This window comes from Strongyloides ratti (genome assembly GCF_001040885.1).
Source record: "Strongyloides ratti genome assembly S_ratti_ED321, chromosome : 2".
Taxonomy (NCBI): Eukaryota; Metazoa; Nematoda; class Chromadorea; order Rhabditida; family Strongyloididae; genus Strongyloides; species Strongyloides ratti.
The window spans coordinates 9,597,472-9,615,182 of record NC_037308.1 but is presented as its reverse complement, the minus strand read 5'-3'; the positions used below and the strand labels follow the sequence as shown (position 1 = coordinate 9,615,182).

The 17,711-nt window shown below is 22.5% G+C and overlaps 7 protein-coding genes across 7 annotated transcripts; 4 read left to right on the top strand and 3 right to left on the bottom strand.

Moving 5' to 3' along the window:
• Positions 1–348: 348 nt before the first annotated feature.
• SRAE_2000305100 (Zinc finger, RING-type domain and Zinc finger, RING/FYVE/PHD-type domain-containing protein) lies at positions 349–861 on the top strand (the record flags this gene model as incomplete). The annotated part of the gene is made up of 1 exon (XM_024654199.1): positions 349–861. One exon carries the CDS (start codon positions 349–351, stop codon positions 859–861), a length of 513 nt encoding a protein of 170 aa, XP_024507594.1.
• Positions 862–1,581: 720 nt separating this feature from the next.
• On the top strand, positions 1,582–2,265 carry SRAE_2000305000 (Glycoprotein-N-acetylgalactosamine 3-beta-galactosyltransferase 1; the record flags this gene model as incomplete). The annotated part of the gene is made up of 1 exon (XM_024654198.1): positions 1,582–2,265. The coding sequence occupies one exon, from the start codon at positions 1,582–1,584 to the stop codon at positions 2,263–2,265; it is 684 nt and encodes a 227-aa protein (XP_024507593.1).
• An 83-nt stretch (positions 2,266–2,348) lies between these two features.
• Positions 2,349–3,015, bottom strand: SRAE_2000304900 (Histone deacetylase complex subunit SAP18; the record flags this gene model as incomplete). The annotated part of the gene is made up of 3 exons (XM_024654197.1): positions 2,349–2,778; positions 2,827–2,933; positions 2,971–3,015. 3 exons carry the CDS (start codon positions 3,013–3,015, stop codon positions 2,349–2,351), a joined length of 582 nt encoding a protein of 193 aa, XP_024507592.1.
• Positions 3,016–3,800: 785 nt separating this feature from the next.
• Positions 3,801–4,821, bottom strand: SRAE_2000304800 (Actin-related protein 2/3 complex subunit 2; the record flags this gene model as incomplete). Its single annotated transcript, XM_024654195.1, has 3 exons — positions 3,801–3,935; positions 3,984–4,601; positions 4,654–4,821. The coding sequence occupies 3 exons, from the start codon at positions 4,819–4,821 to the stop codon at positions 3,801–3,803; spliced, it is 921 nt and encodes a 306-aa protein (XP_024507591.1).
• Positions 4,822–7,563: 2,742 nt separating this feature from the next.
• Positions 7,564–11,732, top strand: SRAE_2000304700 (Sterol-sensing domain and Acriflavin resistance protein family and Patched family-containing protein; the record flags this gene model as incomplete). The annotated part of the gene is made up of 4 exons (XM_024654194.1): positions 7,564–8,066; positions 8,105–8,691; positions 9,638–11,321; positions 11,366–11,732. 4 exons carry the CDS (start codon positions 7,564–7,566, stop codon positions 11,730–11,732), a joined length of 3,141 nt encoding a protein of 1,046 aa, XP_024507590.1.
• Positions 11,733–12,514: 782 nt separating this feature from the next.
• SRAE_2000304600 (Protein kinase-like domain-containing protein) lies at positions 12,515–14,193 on the bottom strand (the record flags this gene model as incomplete). Its single annotated transcript, XM_024654193.1, has 3 exons — positions 12,515–12,641; positions 13,029–14,027; positions 14,066–14,193. 3 exons carry the CDS (start codon positions 14,191–14,193, stop codon positions 12,515–12,517), a joined length of 1,254 nt encoding a protein of 417 aa, XP_024507589.1.
• A 1,007-nt stretch (positions 14,194–15,200) lies between these two features.
• SRAE_2000304500 (N-acylethanolamine-hydrolyzing acid amidase) lies at positions 15,201–16,412 on the top strand (the record flags this gene model as incomplete). The annotated part of the gene is made up of 1 exon (XM_024654192.1): positions 15,201–16,412. The coding sequence occupies one exon, from the start codon at positions 15,201–15,203 to the stop codon at positions 16,410–16,412; it is 1,212 nt and encodes a 403-aa protein (XP_024507588.1).
• Positions 16,413–17,711: the final 1,299 nt, after the last annotated feature.

Sequence of the window (17,711 nt, the reverse complement as noted above, 5' to 3'; positions counted from 1 at the left end):
TTTAACATTATCTATTACCAGAGAAAAAAAAAATATTATTTTTTAAAAATATATATTATTTTGTCAATAATAATAAAAAAAAATTGTCTCAGTTTCGTATTTTATATTTTTGCTTTTCTTTATACATGACTTATTTTTTTTAAATAAACATATTTTATTTATTAAAACAAGTTTTTTTTTTTTTGTAATCTTTTAATTTATCAATAATATTAATAAATTAAGTAGAATTATATTGTTATAAACATATATATATATTTTTTAACAAACTTATACATTTATCGTATATATTTATTTGAACTTTATTTTAAATATATATATTAATTCAATTTTTATTTTTAGAATAAATAGATGGATATAAATGAAAGATCAATTACATGTTCTGTTTGTTTAGATATTTTTTATGATCCAGTAACTATTGAATGTGGTCATTGTTTTTGTGAATATTGTATTCAATATACTATTAACCTTAATGATAAATGTCCAATATGTCAAAAAAATGTTGAATATGATCCTATCAACAATTATTCTTTAAATAAATATATTATTGATAAAATAAATAATGGTTCTATAGATAATTTATCAATTAAAAAATATAAAAATAAATTAGTTAGTAGAAGATATGACTTAGCCCTCCTACGACAAGCCATGATTGCACTATTTGAAATTTTAAAGTTTACCAATTATAAATTTCCTATTGATCAATTAAAAATAATTTGGAAAAGAATGGTTGATCTTGATTTAAAAATCCCTCCTCCAAATGAGACAATGCTCCGGGCAGTGGAAGATATTTTAGAAATGCAGAAAAATAATTATATTAAACTTATTTCACATAGTGGTAAAATATTAGTTGTTAAAGCTTAAATTATTTTGATATTCTAATGTTTATCAAAATAACTTTTGTCTTATATCTATAGTTTTTTTTTTCTTAAAAAATCAAATTTTTAAAAAAAAAAACTTTTTTTTTATTAAGCATTCTTAATTAAAATAAATAATAAAAAAAAATTAAAAAAAAGTCATTATGGTTCATGTTTTTTTTATCCAGTTTCTATTATTATAACCTGCTTCATTTCTTGATCATATCAAAAGAGGTCATTAAATAAAATACGAAAAAAAAAATTATATTACATCTACAAATATAATTACTATTTTTTTTTGTAAAAAATTAATTTTTCCTCAAACTAAGCTATTTAAAAATGATATTTTTATCATTTTCATCTATATTTATTTTATATTTAATTTTTTTAATCAGTTTATATCAAATAAATGCTAGTATTAGCGATGCAGAAAAGTATAAATTACTTAATGATGATGGTATATTTTAGATTATATATTATAAAAACTTTAACATATTAATTTGTAGTATTTAAACAAATCTCTAAAGAATTATATGATAAGATAAAAATATTTTGTATTGTTTTTACAAAACCTGAACATCGTATTATTAGAGTTAATGCTTTAAAGACAACTTGGTTGAAAAGGTGTAATAAATATAAATATGTTGTTACTGGAAAAATTAGAAGAACAAAAAAAGGGAAAAGGCAAACTATATACTTTCCTATTAAAAATGTTTTAATAACGACAATGAAAGAATTATATAATGAGTACATTACTGATACTCATTGGTTTTTATTTGTTGATGATACTAGTTATGTTGTTATGGAAAATTTAAGATATTTGTTATATCCTTATAATCCAAATGAAATTTTAGGTGTTGGTTTTGATATACAAAGTAGTGCTTATATCAAATCAACTGGTACATTACTTAGTCATGGAAGTTATCTTTTAAGTAATGGTGCATTAGAAAAATTTGTTACAAAAATAATACCAAATATAAAAGAATGTTCCTCAAAAGAAGGTAATGATGATGACTTTGAAATTTCAAAATGTTTATCACAAATTAGAATGCGGCATATAAATTCAAAAGATGATCATGGATATGATAAAATCATAAAATCATCATTAGTACCAAACTCTGAAAGATGTGAATTTGTTGATTCAGAAGCATTTCAAGCATTGGGAAGAACATTATCCTCAAAACCAACATACGCAGAATACCCAATATCATTTCACAATATACGTCTAGATGCACAATATGCCATGGAATATTTTCTTTATCATGCCTCAATAATCGGTAAACAATCATCGTTTTTTAAAAAAATTTATGAAAAATTTTTTACTGATGAAGAATTAGAAAAAATAATAATTGAAGAAATTGTACATTTAGCTCCATTATACGTTATGGAAGATAAAAATTTGGAACAATAATTAATATTTAAATTAATAAAAAAAAAAGAAGATGATTTGGAAAATTTAGAAAAAAAAATTAAATAAATGAGATCACAAAGATTCTAGCGATATTTCCTACCTTTTGAAAATAGAAATGAATTTTTCTTATTATCAAAAAATTTGTTGTCGTTAAGCCTGATCTTTTTTATACTATATTCCTCACTTCTATCACTATAATTTCTTTTCCTGTGATTATCATAATTTCGTAAATTATCATTACTAGTAGATTTAATTTCTACTGATTTTACCATTTCAACTGGCTTAATGACAATTTCCAAAAAATTACCTGGGTCAAATTTTGCTCTTTCAAGTGATGAATTTTCATCATTTGTTGAAATATCTGATCTAGTTGTACCAATATTTATAATATGACAGCTATTATCTAATACATCAAATTGTATAATACGAAATTGTAAAATTGTAGGGTGTTTAAAATGTTCCGGTAACTCATCATTCACAAATTTAGTTAAATCGAGTAATGTACATGATAATCTAAAAAATTTTACTTAATATTTATTTTTAAAAACAAAAAAGTATTACCGTGTCTGATAATATAAAACATTCTTTGGAAAATCACCATTCTTCCATAAATGAAATGGATGTGATTGATTTTTAATAATAAATATTTTTATTAAAAAAGGACATTCCTTAAAAGTTTTAATTAATAAAGAATCCATGACTTACCAGTGCTCTTTTAATTGAAGTTATTTTTCCTTCATCTCCCTCCATACTTTAGATAAAAATACTATGTCTATAAAATATTGATAAATTTAGTACAAAAAATACAAAAAAAAAACACTAAAATTTAGAACATAATTATGAAAGATATAAGAATCCTAAATTTCTTAACATTGTTAAGACGTTGCCCCAGATGTGTTTTCGCTTTAAGACTATGGAAAAAAAATTATGTTTTCAAGTAGTATTTTATAATATCATTTTACATCGAAAAATCTTACTAAAACAGTATATACCTTAATTATTGTAAAGACAAGTTTCATGTTTTAAAAAAAAAATTTACACTCATATTGTTACTATACTTTTTTCCTTTCAAATATTTATTGCTAATTTGTTTGTAATATTAAAATTATCATGATAAAAATATTTTAAAATTTTCTTTAAGCATTCAACTTTATTGCAACAAGTGAAAAATAAATTTATTCCCAGACCAAAGATGTTTTTTTTAAACATTTTCATTCAATACTTGTATCAAAGTACATTTTTTCTTTCTTCCAACAACCGCCAAAGCACAAACAACATTTTCTTTATTTTAAAGAGATCATTACAAAATAAATGATACTTTTTTTTTAAAACAAAAATTTTAGTGGCTAAGAAAAAGATAAATAATAGTGAACACAGGTAGGAATATTATGATCTTTTAAAAAAATAGAATAAAAAAAAACATACTATAAAGGGAAAATTTCTATACCAATGCTACAAGAAATAAGCACAATGGGTAAAGATAAGACAATGGAAAATAAATTTATTGATACAGATTAATAATTAAAATATAGATTTTAAAAATTTCGTCTAACAAGGCCTTTTTTGACTTGGTTTTGGGTATTGTTAACGATACTTTTTTCAATACGTCCCCTCTCAATTATTTTGACAAATTCATCTGCCTTTTTTACCATTCTCGAATGAACGTATCTCTGAAAAAGGCATACTTTTATCAAAATTACACTATCCATTAAACTTACTCTTGAGCATTTAATATGATAATGAAGATCATCTCTAAAAATGTGAATTAAATCAATGGTATTTTCCATTACGTTTGGTGCTGTATGTCTTTTTTCAAGAATAAATGCAACATAAAACATATTCTCATCATTACTTAGGGATGTTGTTATGTTAGCCATTTCAGCTGGAGGTCTACCATTTGAAAAAATAATTTGTGGAGATGTCTTATTAACTTTTCTTCCTTCAACATATTCTTGAAGAAAAATATTACCATAAATTGCATCTTCAGGATCTAAAAAATGGGTGGCAATTATGACAGTGACACGATCTTGTTTTGCCTCAACATATAATGTTTCATCATCCCGATAATGAATCACTGCCTGCTCTTTGATAACCTCTCCTGACTGTTGAAGTTTAAAATATTTTTCAAATACTGCTGCAAAACAATTTCTTTTAAGTAATGATGCTTTATTTACAATATCTTGATAATCATCAGGAATTGTATCGAGATCATACCTTAATGTAACATCATAATTTTCTATTGGACTTTGCAGCAAATAATTTCCATAAATTCGTTTTAAAACATCCATTGCACCATACTCTTTTAATTCTTTAAAATATTTTAAATGAATACTTAACTATAAAAATATAATTATTTTTAATAATATAAAAATAACTATTAAAACATACCAAAATCAATTTTCTATTTCCATTCTCATTAATCAAATTGAAAACTACCCCATCAAAATCACAAAAATCATGACATATTTTTTTTGGTTCCTGACCACATTTAAAATCATTAAAACGTTGAGTTAATAATTCAAAAATAATACGATTTTGTGTCTCAATCCCAACCATAATCTAAAAAATTTATTAAAAAAAGTAAAAAAATTATAATGAGAGACACATTTAAATACAAAAATACACTGGCATAAAATTTTTTTGTATGGAGTCTTGTGGCGAAATTATATACTTGTATACAAAATATATTTGATGACCGTGTGTAGAGGGAGTAGAGACATACGACGATTAACCTTTTTTAATAGTGAACTCATATAAGTAAAAGATGTTTTAATAGGTTAACATTTCACAAATAATAATAATAATTTCTACATATAGAAATGTTTAATAGTGATTTATTTGTTGATATGAGTTTATATTTTATTATTTAAAATAATAAATATATTATATATTTATGAGTCATATAAAAATAATTTTATTCTACTACAAAGAAATAACTTCATTTTTTTTTTCTTTGACTTTCTCTCATCATTATCAAGTGTTAAATTAAAATTTTTAAATTAAAAAAAAAAGAAATGATATTTGGTGTAAGATTACAATATTTACAAAAAAAAAAGAAAAGAAATTATTAAGTATAAAATCAATAAAAATAATTTGAAATATATATATATAAATGTATTCTTTTATATTTATATGGATAAATAAATATCACCATTCACAAAACAATCTTATATTATGAATAAAAAAAAAAAATTTAAGAAATTTAATCTTCCTTATTACAAAAACGTTTATTTTTATAATTCCAAAAATTGTATACAGAGACATAATCTTTAATGTCAATGAAGTTTTGGACCTAGTATGTATAGTATTTAATGCTTACTCCGTTTTTGTTAATTGTAATAAATATTACAAATAGTGTGTACAATAAATTTATTAGTGGTGTCGAACTTTATATAATATATATATATATAATAGATAATTAAGAAAAGTTTTTGAATATGACTTTATGATGTTAAAAATGAATAAAAAAAAGAGATACACAATAAGTGATAAATGAATTTTGATACCTTTTTTTTTTGGTGTATGAATGGATAGATGATATGGTGGAGAATAAATAATGGAGATAATTGAGATGAATATATTTTTAATCTATCTAAGTCGCTTAGTTAGTTAAAAAATTTTTTGTTAATAATGTTATTTAACAACATTTTAACACATTACTTTTTATATAAAATAACTATAATTTTATTGTAGTTTACTTCAAGGTAAATATTAAAAAAGTTTATTATTTTTCTATATATTTTAATATTAAACTGAAATAAATTATTTAATACTTAACAAAGCTTTTACTTATTTATACAGTTAAAAGATCAAGGAACTTTATCTTCCAATTGAGGTAATATTTTGATCATACAAATTTAATTTCATATTAATCCAATCGTTGATAAATCTACTTTAATATAAACAGTAAAAATATTAGACCAAATAAAGATTTTTATAGACCATTTAATGACATTTATAGTATCTTATTAAATATAAAGTTAGTAAACTTAATAGTTATATCCTTTTTCAGTTGGCAGAAATTCTTGAATGAAACTAATAAGAAAATGTGATAAAGTATAACATTTGTTAATCAGATCACCAAATATAAAAGAACTCCTTTTTGTTGTACATTAAAGAACCCAAACTACCTTTTATATTATATTGTTTAACAAACTTATTCAACTGTTAAAATATAAACTGTTTCCTTAAAAATAATAAAAATTATTCTCTTCACTATAAAGTGTGAAGTAGTTATCTAAGCTATTGTCATTTTATTAAAAGGTATCAACTATTTTATTCATTTACTAAATAATATCCGTTATCTAAAAAAAAAATTTTTTTTACCAATCATCAAAATTTCCATCGTATAATTTGATTTAATTGTTTTTATCTTTAATTAGTTTTCTTTTACCTGTCAAATGATAGTTCTATTGTATAATAATAGGTGACCAATATATATTTTACCATCAAATAATACTTAATTTACAATATGGACGTGTTTGATAGTAAGATTATTACGTTATTTTTGTTCATTTTCTTGAATAAGTATACACCTATATCTTGAATTATTTGTAAAAATTACCCTTAGTTATTGTATAGTTAAGCACATTAAGTTATTTCTCATTTGCTTACATTTTAAATCTATAATCATTTATCAACATACTATTACCATATCAGATTTTTAAACATTCTAAAAGTCCTTATAATTTAATACTAATATTTCTATGCTAATATTTTTTTTTAAAATATTTTAAAATAAAAGTTAGAGTAAGAAATAAATTTGCAACAGATACCTTTAAAATTTTCACGCTACCCCTTAAATATTATTAAAAAAGATAATATTTTTTTTTGTAAAACTATCACTTTGTAAATGTATTTACAATTAACAAGGCTTAAAATAATGATTTAAAATTTTTACAGATTTTAAGAATTATTTTCAAAACAAATAATACTATTTTTCTTGGTAAGCCGAAGAAAAAAAAAAATTTTTTTTTTGTAAACTAATAACGAAAAGAGAGAGGAAAAAAAAATAAAATATTAATTGTAACTATTGGTAGAGATAATCTAAAGAAATTAAGAAAATATTCTTTGTACAAAATCATTAGGTATATTTTTTTTTATGTTATATTAGTATTATATAGGGAAAAAGTAAGTATTGAAATTTGGTGATTATTATTATTATTTTAAAGAAATATTAATTTTTATTGAAACAAAAATTTTCAAGTTAATGTTTATTATTAATTTGTATCTAAATTATTTTTAATTATTATTATTATTACTTGTCTAGTTATATTGCAAATTATAATAAAAAAAGAGATGCGTTTTGATTTTATTGAGAAACGTTTTGCTTATCTATTTGCAAGATATTCTTTGATTGTCGTCAAATACCCATATCCTTTTATTATAATTCCATTACTGTTGACGGGATTTCTTGGAAGTGGAATTAAACATCATCCTGAGGCTTTTGTTAAGGATGATCTTAATTTATATACACCAACAGATGCTAAAGCTAGAAGTGAATTAAAACAATTAGATGAATTATTTCATATTGATGATCATGATCCTTTTTATGCTACAAGAAGGTATGATATTAAACGATCTGGATATATTATTGTTACTGGAGAAAAAGAAGATTCTGATATATTAAATCCATTAGTTATGCAGGCAAGTATGCAATTATGGAGTTTAATTCAAAGTTTAACAATTGAAGTTAAAGAATCACAAAAAATAATTAATTATCCCAGTATATGTGTAAAATTTCCAATGCCTCAAGAATTTACCAATGCTATTGCACATTTTATTAATCCTAATGTTACAAGGTAAATTTTATATAATATAAAATTAAATTATTTTTTAGTCCTGAAACAATTTGTGTCTCAAATCCTCTTGTTGAAGCATTTAAATATTTTTTGTTATCAGATCAAATATTTGCCAATAGAACATTTGATGATCTTACATTAGAAAATTTAGGTGAATCAATATCATTAGATGGTATTGGAATGGCACACCTTCTTGGTGGTATTATTTATGATGATCAAAAAAGAATATCTGGAGCAAAGGCAATATTATTACCGTATGCCTTAAGGCACTCAACACCTGAGGAGGATGATATAGCAGAGAAATGGGAATTAAAATTAGCTGATTTTTTATTATCATATAACTCTCCTGTTATTAAAACATCTTGGTGGACTTATGAAACATTATCTTCTGAATCATCTAGAGATAAGGATCATTTAATTAATATGTTAATTCCATGTTTTATTGTTGTAACACTTTATACAATAATTTCATGTTGTGTAGGATCATGGATACGTTCTAGACCATGGTTAGGACTTGGTGGTGTAATATCTGCTGCACTTGCAATTATATCAGGTGTTGGTTTATTACTTCATTGTAAATATAGTATGACAAGTGTAGCATACTCAATGCCTTTTATCATTTTTTGTAAGTTTTATTATCTTGTTAAAAATTTAAAATTATTTATAATGTTATAATTTTTTTTTTTTATAATCTATATGATGAGTTAAAAATTAGAGGGGATAAAGTGTCTAATTTTATTAGTACTTCACGTCATATTAATTTATATTATAAATGTTTGTCAAATACCTTTAAATAATTATTGAATAGTTCAAAGAAAAAGTAAATTAATAATTTTGACATCTTTAATGTCTGTTGTCCACTTTATTTTAATATGTCATTTTATAGAATTTATTTGATATTAAGTAAAGTTAATAGATGTCAAATGTAAGAAAATAAATTTTATTATATAAATATTATATATTGAATAATTTATTGAAGTTATTTAATAAGTATATGTTCTTTTGAAATATGAGAATAAAGAAGAGCAATTAATATTATTATTACATACATTTTAAAAGTTTAGGTATAAGTAAATATTTTATTAAAGTATATTACTATAATATAATATATATTGTTAATTATTTAACTTTATTTAAAAATTTTTTATAGTTATAAAAGTATATGCTAGTATTTAAACATTTTGACAGGATAAGTTATAAAATTTATTTTATTTTTTTTTATGATTAAGATGATTAAATAATGTTGGATTTTATTTTTAAAAAAAAAGACAAAATTTAAATCATTTTAAAAAAAATGTAAATCTTTTTAACATGTTCTTGAGATGATACCAATAGCTTCTTTTGTATTACAAGTAATAATTGACAAAAGTTTTATACAAAAAAAGGAATAAGCTGTGAATTTGTTAACATTTTTCACGATACACTTATCTTAAGATAAAAAAAAATAAGAAAGATTATTTGGTTTTCTATATTAAATAATAATATTTTTTTATGATATTTAAAAATAAAAGACATATTAAAAGAGAATTGATACTATAAATATTTTGATAATAATCAATTTTTTTTTGTAGCTGTTGGTGTTGACAATATTTTTATTGTCCTTTCAGCATGGAGGGCAACCAATTATGATGATAGTTTAGAGGATCGAATGTCTGCAACATTTTCAGATGCAGCTGTTTCAATAACAGTAACTTCATTAACAAATTTTATCTCATTTTGTGTTGGATGTTTAACACCATTTCCATCAATAAAAATGTTTTGTGTTTATGCTGTTGTAGCAGTTTTTTTTACCTATATATATCAATTAACATTTTTTGCTGGTATTATGGTATTAACATCAAGAAGAGAGATAAATGGAAGAAATTGTTTAACATTTACTAGAGTATTAAAAAATAAAGAAGTTAAGAAATGTAAAAAAGTTATAAATACTTTTTCAAATAATTCAAGATATATTGATTTTAAAGGAAATAATTTTAAAAGTAATAATTTTTCAATTTCATCCTCAATTAATGAAGATTCTTTTATGAAATCATTCTCCAAAAATCATCCATTATCAAAATTTTTTCGTACCACATACTGTGATATCCTCCTTCATCCATTTGTTAAAGGAATGATTTTAATTTTATTTATTTTATATCTTATCATTGCTGTATATGGTTGTTTAAATATTAAAATGGGCCTTGAACCTAATGATTTATTACCAGAAAATTCATATGGTAAAAGAACATTAAGAATGGCAGAAAAATATTTTAGTGATTATGGTAGTTCATTACATGTTTGGATGTATAATTTAAGTCATGTTGATTTTGGTAGAAAAAAAATTTGGAATGTCTTAGAAAAAGAAATTGAACTTTATGAACATACTGAATTTACTGGTTTTAGTGATTCATGGTTAAGAATATTTTTAGAATTTATTAAAAATTCTGGACTTTTAATAACGGAAGAAAATTTTGTTTATTTATTAAAAAATGTTTTTCTAAGTCAACCAACTTATAATAAGTATCAAAGAGATGTTGTTTTTGATCCAAGTGGTCAATATTTAGAAGCTTCCAGAGTACCAGTACAATTACGTTATGTTGGAACGAGTAACCAATCAAAAGCAATGCATTTTTTTAGAAGATTAGCTGAGACATCAGAATTACCAACAGGAGTTTATGCAGATTTTTTTCAATTTGCAGAACAATATAATGCTGTTCTTCCAGGAACTTTGTCAAGTATTGCAATAGCAGGAGTAGCTGTAATATTTGTTTCATTAATTTTTATTCCCGTTCCAATTGCTTCATTATGGGTGTCATTTTGTATAATTTCTATAAATATAGGTATATTAGGTTTTATGACATTTTGGTCAGTAAGATTAGATTTTATATCAATGGTAACAATAGTAATGTCAATAGGATTTTGTGTTGATTTTGCTGCACATCTTTCATATAATTATTCTAAAGGAAAAAATGTATCTCCGAATAAAAGAATAAGAAATGCTTTATATTATGTTGGAACACCAATTATTCAAAGTGCTACTTCAACAATTCTTGGAATTTCTTTTATGGCTTTTACTGAAAGTTATATATTTAAGTCATTTTTTAAAACAATTGTTCTTGTTATTGCACTTGGTGCTCTTCATGGTCTTGTAATTCTTCCAGTTTTATTTACTGTTTTCCATTGTGAAAAAAAAATTATTAAAGATTGTGTTACTGAAGAAACAGCAAGTACAAATACTGGTGATATTAATTTACAATTTGATACATTAAATGATATGTAAGTTTTTATTTTTAAAATAATTTATAAATATTTATATTTAGAACACCAGCACGAATACCTCGAATACAGTATCCAGATAAATTAAAACCTTATTATATTTCAAATGACAATGTTAATATTCCATCTCCAGATTATTTAGATATTAATTTTAACACAAAAAATTATCCCTTTTCTCCACCACCGTTAACAACTTTTGCATTTCATAATTCATTTTTTGAAAAAACATTAGAAAGGAAAGGTAAAACAAATAATATTTATGATTATCATAACTCACAAAATATTTCTAATCAAATATTAAGAAATAACTTTACAAAAAAAGATTATGATATTGAAATAGAAGACGATGATATTGATAATAATATTTATATGAATCCAACTATGGACTATGAAAGTGTTGACAGTACTTAATATAAACAAAAAAATTTTTATTTTGTAATAGTTTTTTGAAAGTTATTTAATATTCTTATAATACGGTTATCTTTAACATATTTATTTAAATTTAATTTTTAATAATAAATAATTAAAAAATTTTTTTTGAATTTGCCACTGTAGTCATTCGATAGCCCTTGAAACGGGATGAATTTTGAATACAATCAACAATATTTGAAAATTGAAACTTCAGGAGTTATAAGGATTCAAAGTTGAGGGGCGAAATTGTGGAATATTTTTATGTAAATTTCGACTTCTATGATAATATTATAAATTTTATAAATAAATACTCTTTTCTAGATCAATTTTTTACGAGAAATTCATTTAGCCTATTCACATCTTTATAGGACTTCTAAAAATGAAGATATGATAAGAAATATGATAAAAAAAAAGTTTTGAGAATCTACCGATAACTCAAGTCAATGAGGTCACAGAACCATGAAACTTGTTGCGCTGTGCTTCATTCATAAATTAAGATATACCTTACGTTGAAAATATTTTTAAATATTCAACTGTTCTTGAAATATTATGCTTGGTATTTTTTCGCGCGTAATCTATTGTCATCATTTTTTTATATCTCGAAAGCGGTTAAAGATATAAAAAAATTTCGAAGGTAGACCCTATATGAAAAGTTAGTTGAAGACGATTGCAGAAATCAGATTGCATTTATTTTGAATTTGAAGCGAGATATGACCAAGGGCGGGAATTTTTCAAAAATATTCATTGTACCCGACTTTTCAGTATCTCAGCAAATACTTATCCTATAAAGATGGGACTAGTTTCATTTGATTACTATTCAAAAGATGTTCCAGATTAATAATTTTCATAGATATAACATTATTATTTTCAGAGGTATAAAAGCCAGTTGAAAATTTTCTAGATTTCTGACTTTACCTCTAAAAAATGTGACGAAAAAAAAACCTTTGGAATTTGAATATGTCATTTTAATCATTCGGTAGCTCTTAAAACGGGATGAATTTTGAATATAATCAACAATATCTTAATTTTAGGGTCACGTTTGTATTAAAAATTTTTTTGAAAATTTAAATATTAAATATATGTATAATTTTTATTAATTCAATACATCAGTAACTTTACAAGACATCCGAAATAAACAAAATGCTAAATATTAAAACTTTTATGATATTTTTATTTATTACAAAAATATAGGTTAATTTTTTAATTAATAAAAAAAATTAAATTTGCAAAAAAAAAATTATACATACTAATTAACAGTTTATGTTTCTATTCTTATAATAATAATATAATGATAACCTGTCAAATGATGGAAAAATGTATGAAAAATCTTTTTTTTCATCACCTAATGAAGAAAAGTGCTTCTCTAGTCCCCATATAAACCAAACAAAATGAGGAATCTCAAGAAATAATGTACTTTCATTTATCAACTCTTCTATACTAGATTTTGTATTACTTGCTTTTATATAATTTCTAAAAAAGTTTTCTAATTGTTGTTGAGTTGGATATTCATTTGGAAATATATTATATCCATATTCATTTGAGGATCCATATTCCCAGGCATAATGATTTAATGTTTGTGCAAAATCAAAACCACGGTTATTGTAACAACTATACTCATAATCAATTGGAAGAATTGTATTTTTGTCTTCATTATATAATATGTTTCCTTCATGAAGATCATTATGACAAAAAACAACGGGACTTTTAGAATTATTTATCTTGGAAAGTATTGAATTATACTCCTCATATAATTCTTTTATACTTGTAGTTTTAGGAATTGTTTCTGATGGAGGAAATAAGGTTTGTTTAATATAAATTTTTAAATATGTATTTTCATACTTATTTATTCTTTCTACTTTAAAACCTAATTTTTCACATAATTTTTCATTAGTCCAATCATTTTTAAATATCTCATACTGTTTAAGTATTTCTTCTTCTGCTACTTTTAATTTATATAACCAACTTTGAACATCATCCCAGAATGTAGAAATTTTAATAAATGGTAATTCAAATTTATGAATCTTTCCCATATAATAACCTATTTTTTCTGTCATCTCAGGTAGATGAAGTTCCTCTCTTGTTAAATTTCTTCCTGGTAGAAATTCTTCTATTGTCCCTTTAGAAAATACACCATACAATTTTGGACCCATTTTATTTTCACCAAGATACATACTAATAAGATTTGTTTTATTAATAATATGATATGATGACATACAACTTCCAAAAAGCCTCACTACAAATGTTTCATTAGTTGATATATTTGTTGCTTTAATTAAAGTATTTGAATAACCACCACTAAAAAAATTTGTTAATTATAATATAAATATACTTACTTAATTTTTTCATATTTCCATGAATTTTTTATTGTATATTTTCTACTTAAATATTTTTCTAGAAGATTTGTTAGATTTTTTAAATTAAAAGATCCATCAAAATTTATATAATTAATTTCATTTTCCATAGTGAAAAATGAAAATATAATTTAGATATTTGAATTTAACAGAAAAGTATAAAGTATAACTTTTACAATTTTATATAGTTAATATTATAATTAATAGTTACTACTTCTCAGTGATAATATTTTATGATAGTTTAAAAACATTTCACTTACACATAAATATTCCCACACATTTTTTGATAATTATGATATCATTAATTAACAGTTAATGTTTTATGTTATCACTAAATATAGCAATCATTATCAATCATTTAATCGTTACATTTGATTTTATTGAATACTATTTAACGGTAATTCTATAATTTATTTTGTATTAATTACATTAATTTAAAATGAATCAAAAAAAGTTTTAGATGATAAAAAGAATATTATGATTTTTATAATTTTTTTTTCAAATTTTTCTAAAATTTAAATTTTATTATTTTGATCATAAATAATAAATTTACAATTATGTTGCCTTTTTTTTTTCTTTAATTAATCACCACAATGGATTATATAAAATTTTTAAAAGAAAAATTGTTATCACATTTAATTAAGAAGTTAACACTAAATGAAATAAAAGAAATATTTTCAAATTATATGAAATTTAAAAATGTTTTTGATATAAATGAATTTAGAGATTTTTTAACATCGTATAGACGTGAAAAAGAAAAAACAATATATGTTCAAATATCTAAAGCAACAAATGAAGCTTTTACATAATTTTTATTGTAAATATTTTTTTTTTATAAATATATAATTATAAAAAGTTATTAAATAAAACTTATTACCTACCAAGAAATTTTTTCTTATTATGAATTATAAAAAGTAATTTTATAATTTATTTCCTTCAAAAATTGTGATTATTTATTATCAAAAGTTTGTATAATATCTATCAATGGAAGAATGTTATCAATACAGTATAACCTTAAATAATAACTTGATAAAATTATAAATCATGATTATAAATGATAAAAGTCAAAAGAGAGCTAATAATTTTACCCATTTATTTCTTTTACTAGTATTCAACTATGAATTGGTTAAGAAATTGTTTAATCTATTTAAGCATTACTACATTTGTTGTCTTATTTACAAATAGTATTCATGTAGATTTACCTTATCCATATAATGATTATTGTGTTCTAGAAAATGGAACAAATCTTTATAATCCTATGAATCAATTTGATGTACCATGGTTTAATATTGACCTTGATGATCCAAGAGGTCCATATCATAGATGGGATGAGATTGCTTATATTTATAAAGATAATATTAGAGGACTTCTTAAAGTTGTTGAAGATTTACTTCTCCCACTATTCCCAGGTGTTTTAGGTCCTATTGAAACAATTTTTGCTGATATTGGAGATGTACTACCAAATCCATATAGAGAAGAAATAAGAGGTATTTCTGATGTTTCTGGAATACCTTTGGGTCTTATTGTTTTATATAATGTTTTTTATGAAATTTTCACTGTTTGTACATCTGTTGTAGCACAAGATTCAAATGGTCATGTTATTCATGCCAGAAATCTTGATTTTGGATTATTCTTAGGATGGGATCATGTAACCCATAACTGGAAAGCTTCAGAACACTTAAGAGGAATGGTAATTAATATTAATTGGATTAAAGATGGTAAATTATTATACAAATCAAATAACTTTGCTGGTTATATTGGAATTTACAATGGATTAAAACCAAATGCATTTTCAATTACTGCAAATGAAAGATTTATGCTTGCTGGAGGGTACCTTGGTATGATAGAATATTTAATGGGTGAAGATCCAAACGGTAAATGGATGTCATGGTTAACACGTGAAACTCTTGAAACTGCAACAGACTATAATAGTGCTTATCAAATGTTATCTACAATTCCAATGCTTAGTCCTGTTTATTATATTCTTGGTGGTGTCAAGCCATATGAAGGATGTATTATTCATAGATCATTGAATCAAACAGATTTAACAACATACATGAATGCTTCTGATCCAAATGGTTGGTATGTTCTTCAAACTAATTATGATCAAAATACTGATACAATGTTCCTTGATGATAGAAGAACACCAGGAAATAAATGTATGAGAAAACTTGGACAAAGTAATGTAAATTTTGCTGGTATTTTTAATGTTCTTAGTTCACGAACTACACTTAACAAACTTACTACTTATACTGTTTTAATGGATGTAGCTGAATCAAGATTTGAAACTCATCTTCAAAAATGTGATGGATTATGCTGGGCTTTTTAAATTAGTCAAACATATTAAATTAAAACAAAAAATTGATTCTTTTTAATAAATATATTGCACCTAATTTGGTCAAATAAAAAGACAATTTACAGAGCATGAAAAAATATTTATAAAAAATTTAAATAAAAATACTATTACTTATCAGTTATATAATTACAAAAATTATAAAATGGTAACTAAATGTTAATTGTAGTATAGCTTAAATATTTTACCAATACATATTTAACTAAGAATTTATTTATATTCTATTGTTTTCCCTACAAATTCTTCCTTGTAAATGGAATTTCATCATCTTTCATTATAAAATTCCTGTCTTCTATTTTGTATCGATACAATTTTTTTTCACAAGTAAACACATTAAACTAATTTTATTTATTTAAAACTTCTTTCATGTTCATTACAATATTTCTTACTTCTAGAAATTTATTCATACTTTCAAAAAAATTTTGCAACATTACCCTCATCTTTAATATTTATTGTTAAAATTCGTAAATGTATTTCTAGCAGGGTAAAATTTTTAAAAAAAAAGTAATCTCATATCAAATACCTTATCATTATTCCAATTTTTTTTATTCCTTCTCAAAAAAAAAACTTTAAAATAACTCTTATCAAAGATGGAATGTTAAAAATAAAATGACATTTTTTAAAAATTAATAGTAATTTTTAGGAAAAAAAAACTATTTTAAATTTTTCCGCACCAAAAATAAAATTTTAAAAAAGTATAGCTATTTTATTAAATTTGCAAAATTTTTTTTCAAGCAAAAATAAATATTTGATTTTTATTTGTGTACACATTTTTTACAAATTATTTAAAATTTAACAAATAAAGAAAAGTAAAAATTTATTTAAAAAAATCAATTAAATTATAAATCATAATAAATGTTTTTTTTTTGTCAACACAAATTATTCTTCTCTTACTGTTAAAAATTGATAATTGAAATTGGTGATTTAGTATAGAAATAATATTTTTATTCTCTGAATAAAGATAATTTTTAGTAAAAAATGACATATTGAAAAGTTTAGTTTTTTTTAAACCAAAATCTATTTTAAACTATATTTATCCAATGTTACATTGCTTGGAGCATAATTAAATTGATTATTTTCAAAAGTTACAAATTATTTTATGTATTAAATGTTTAAAAAAAGTTTTAGCAGTATTTTAAAGTATATTTTATATAATAAATATATTGGTTATACTCTGCATGTTAACTTTCACTGATAATCAGGTATTCACAAAAAAATTCATCTATATCGTTTTCAATTAACAATTTATTATTTTAAATACAAAAAAAATTTGTT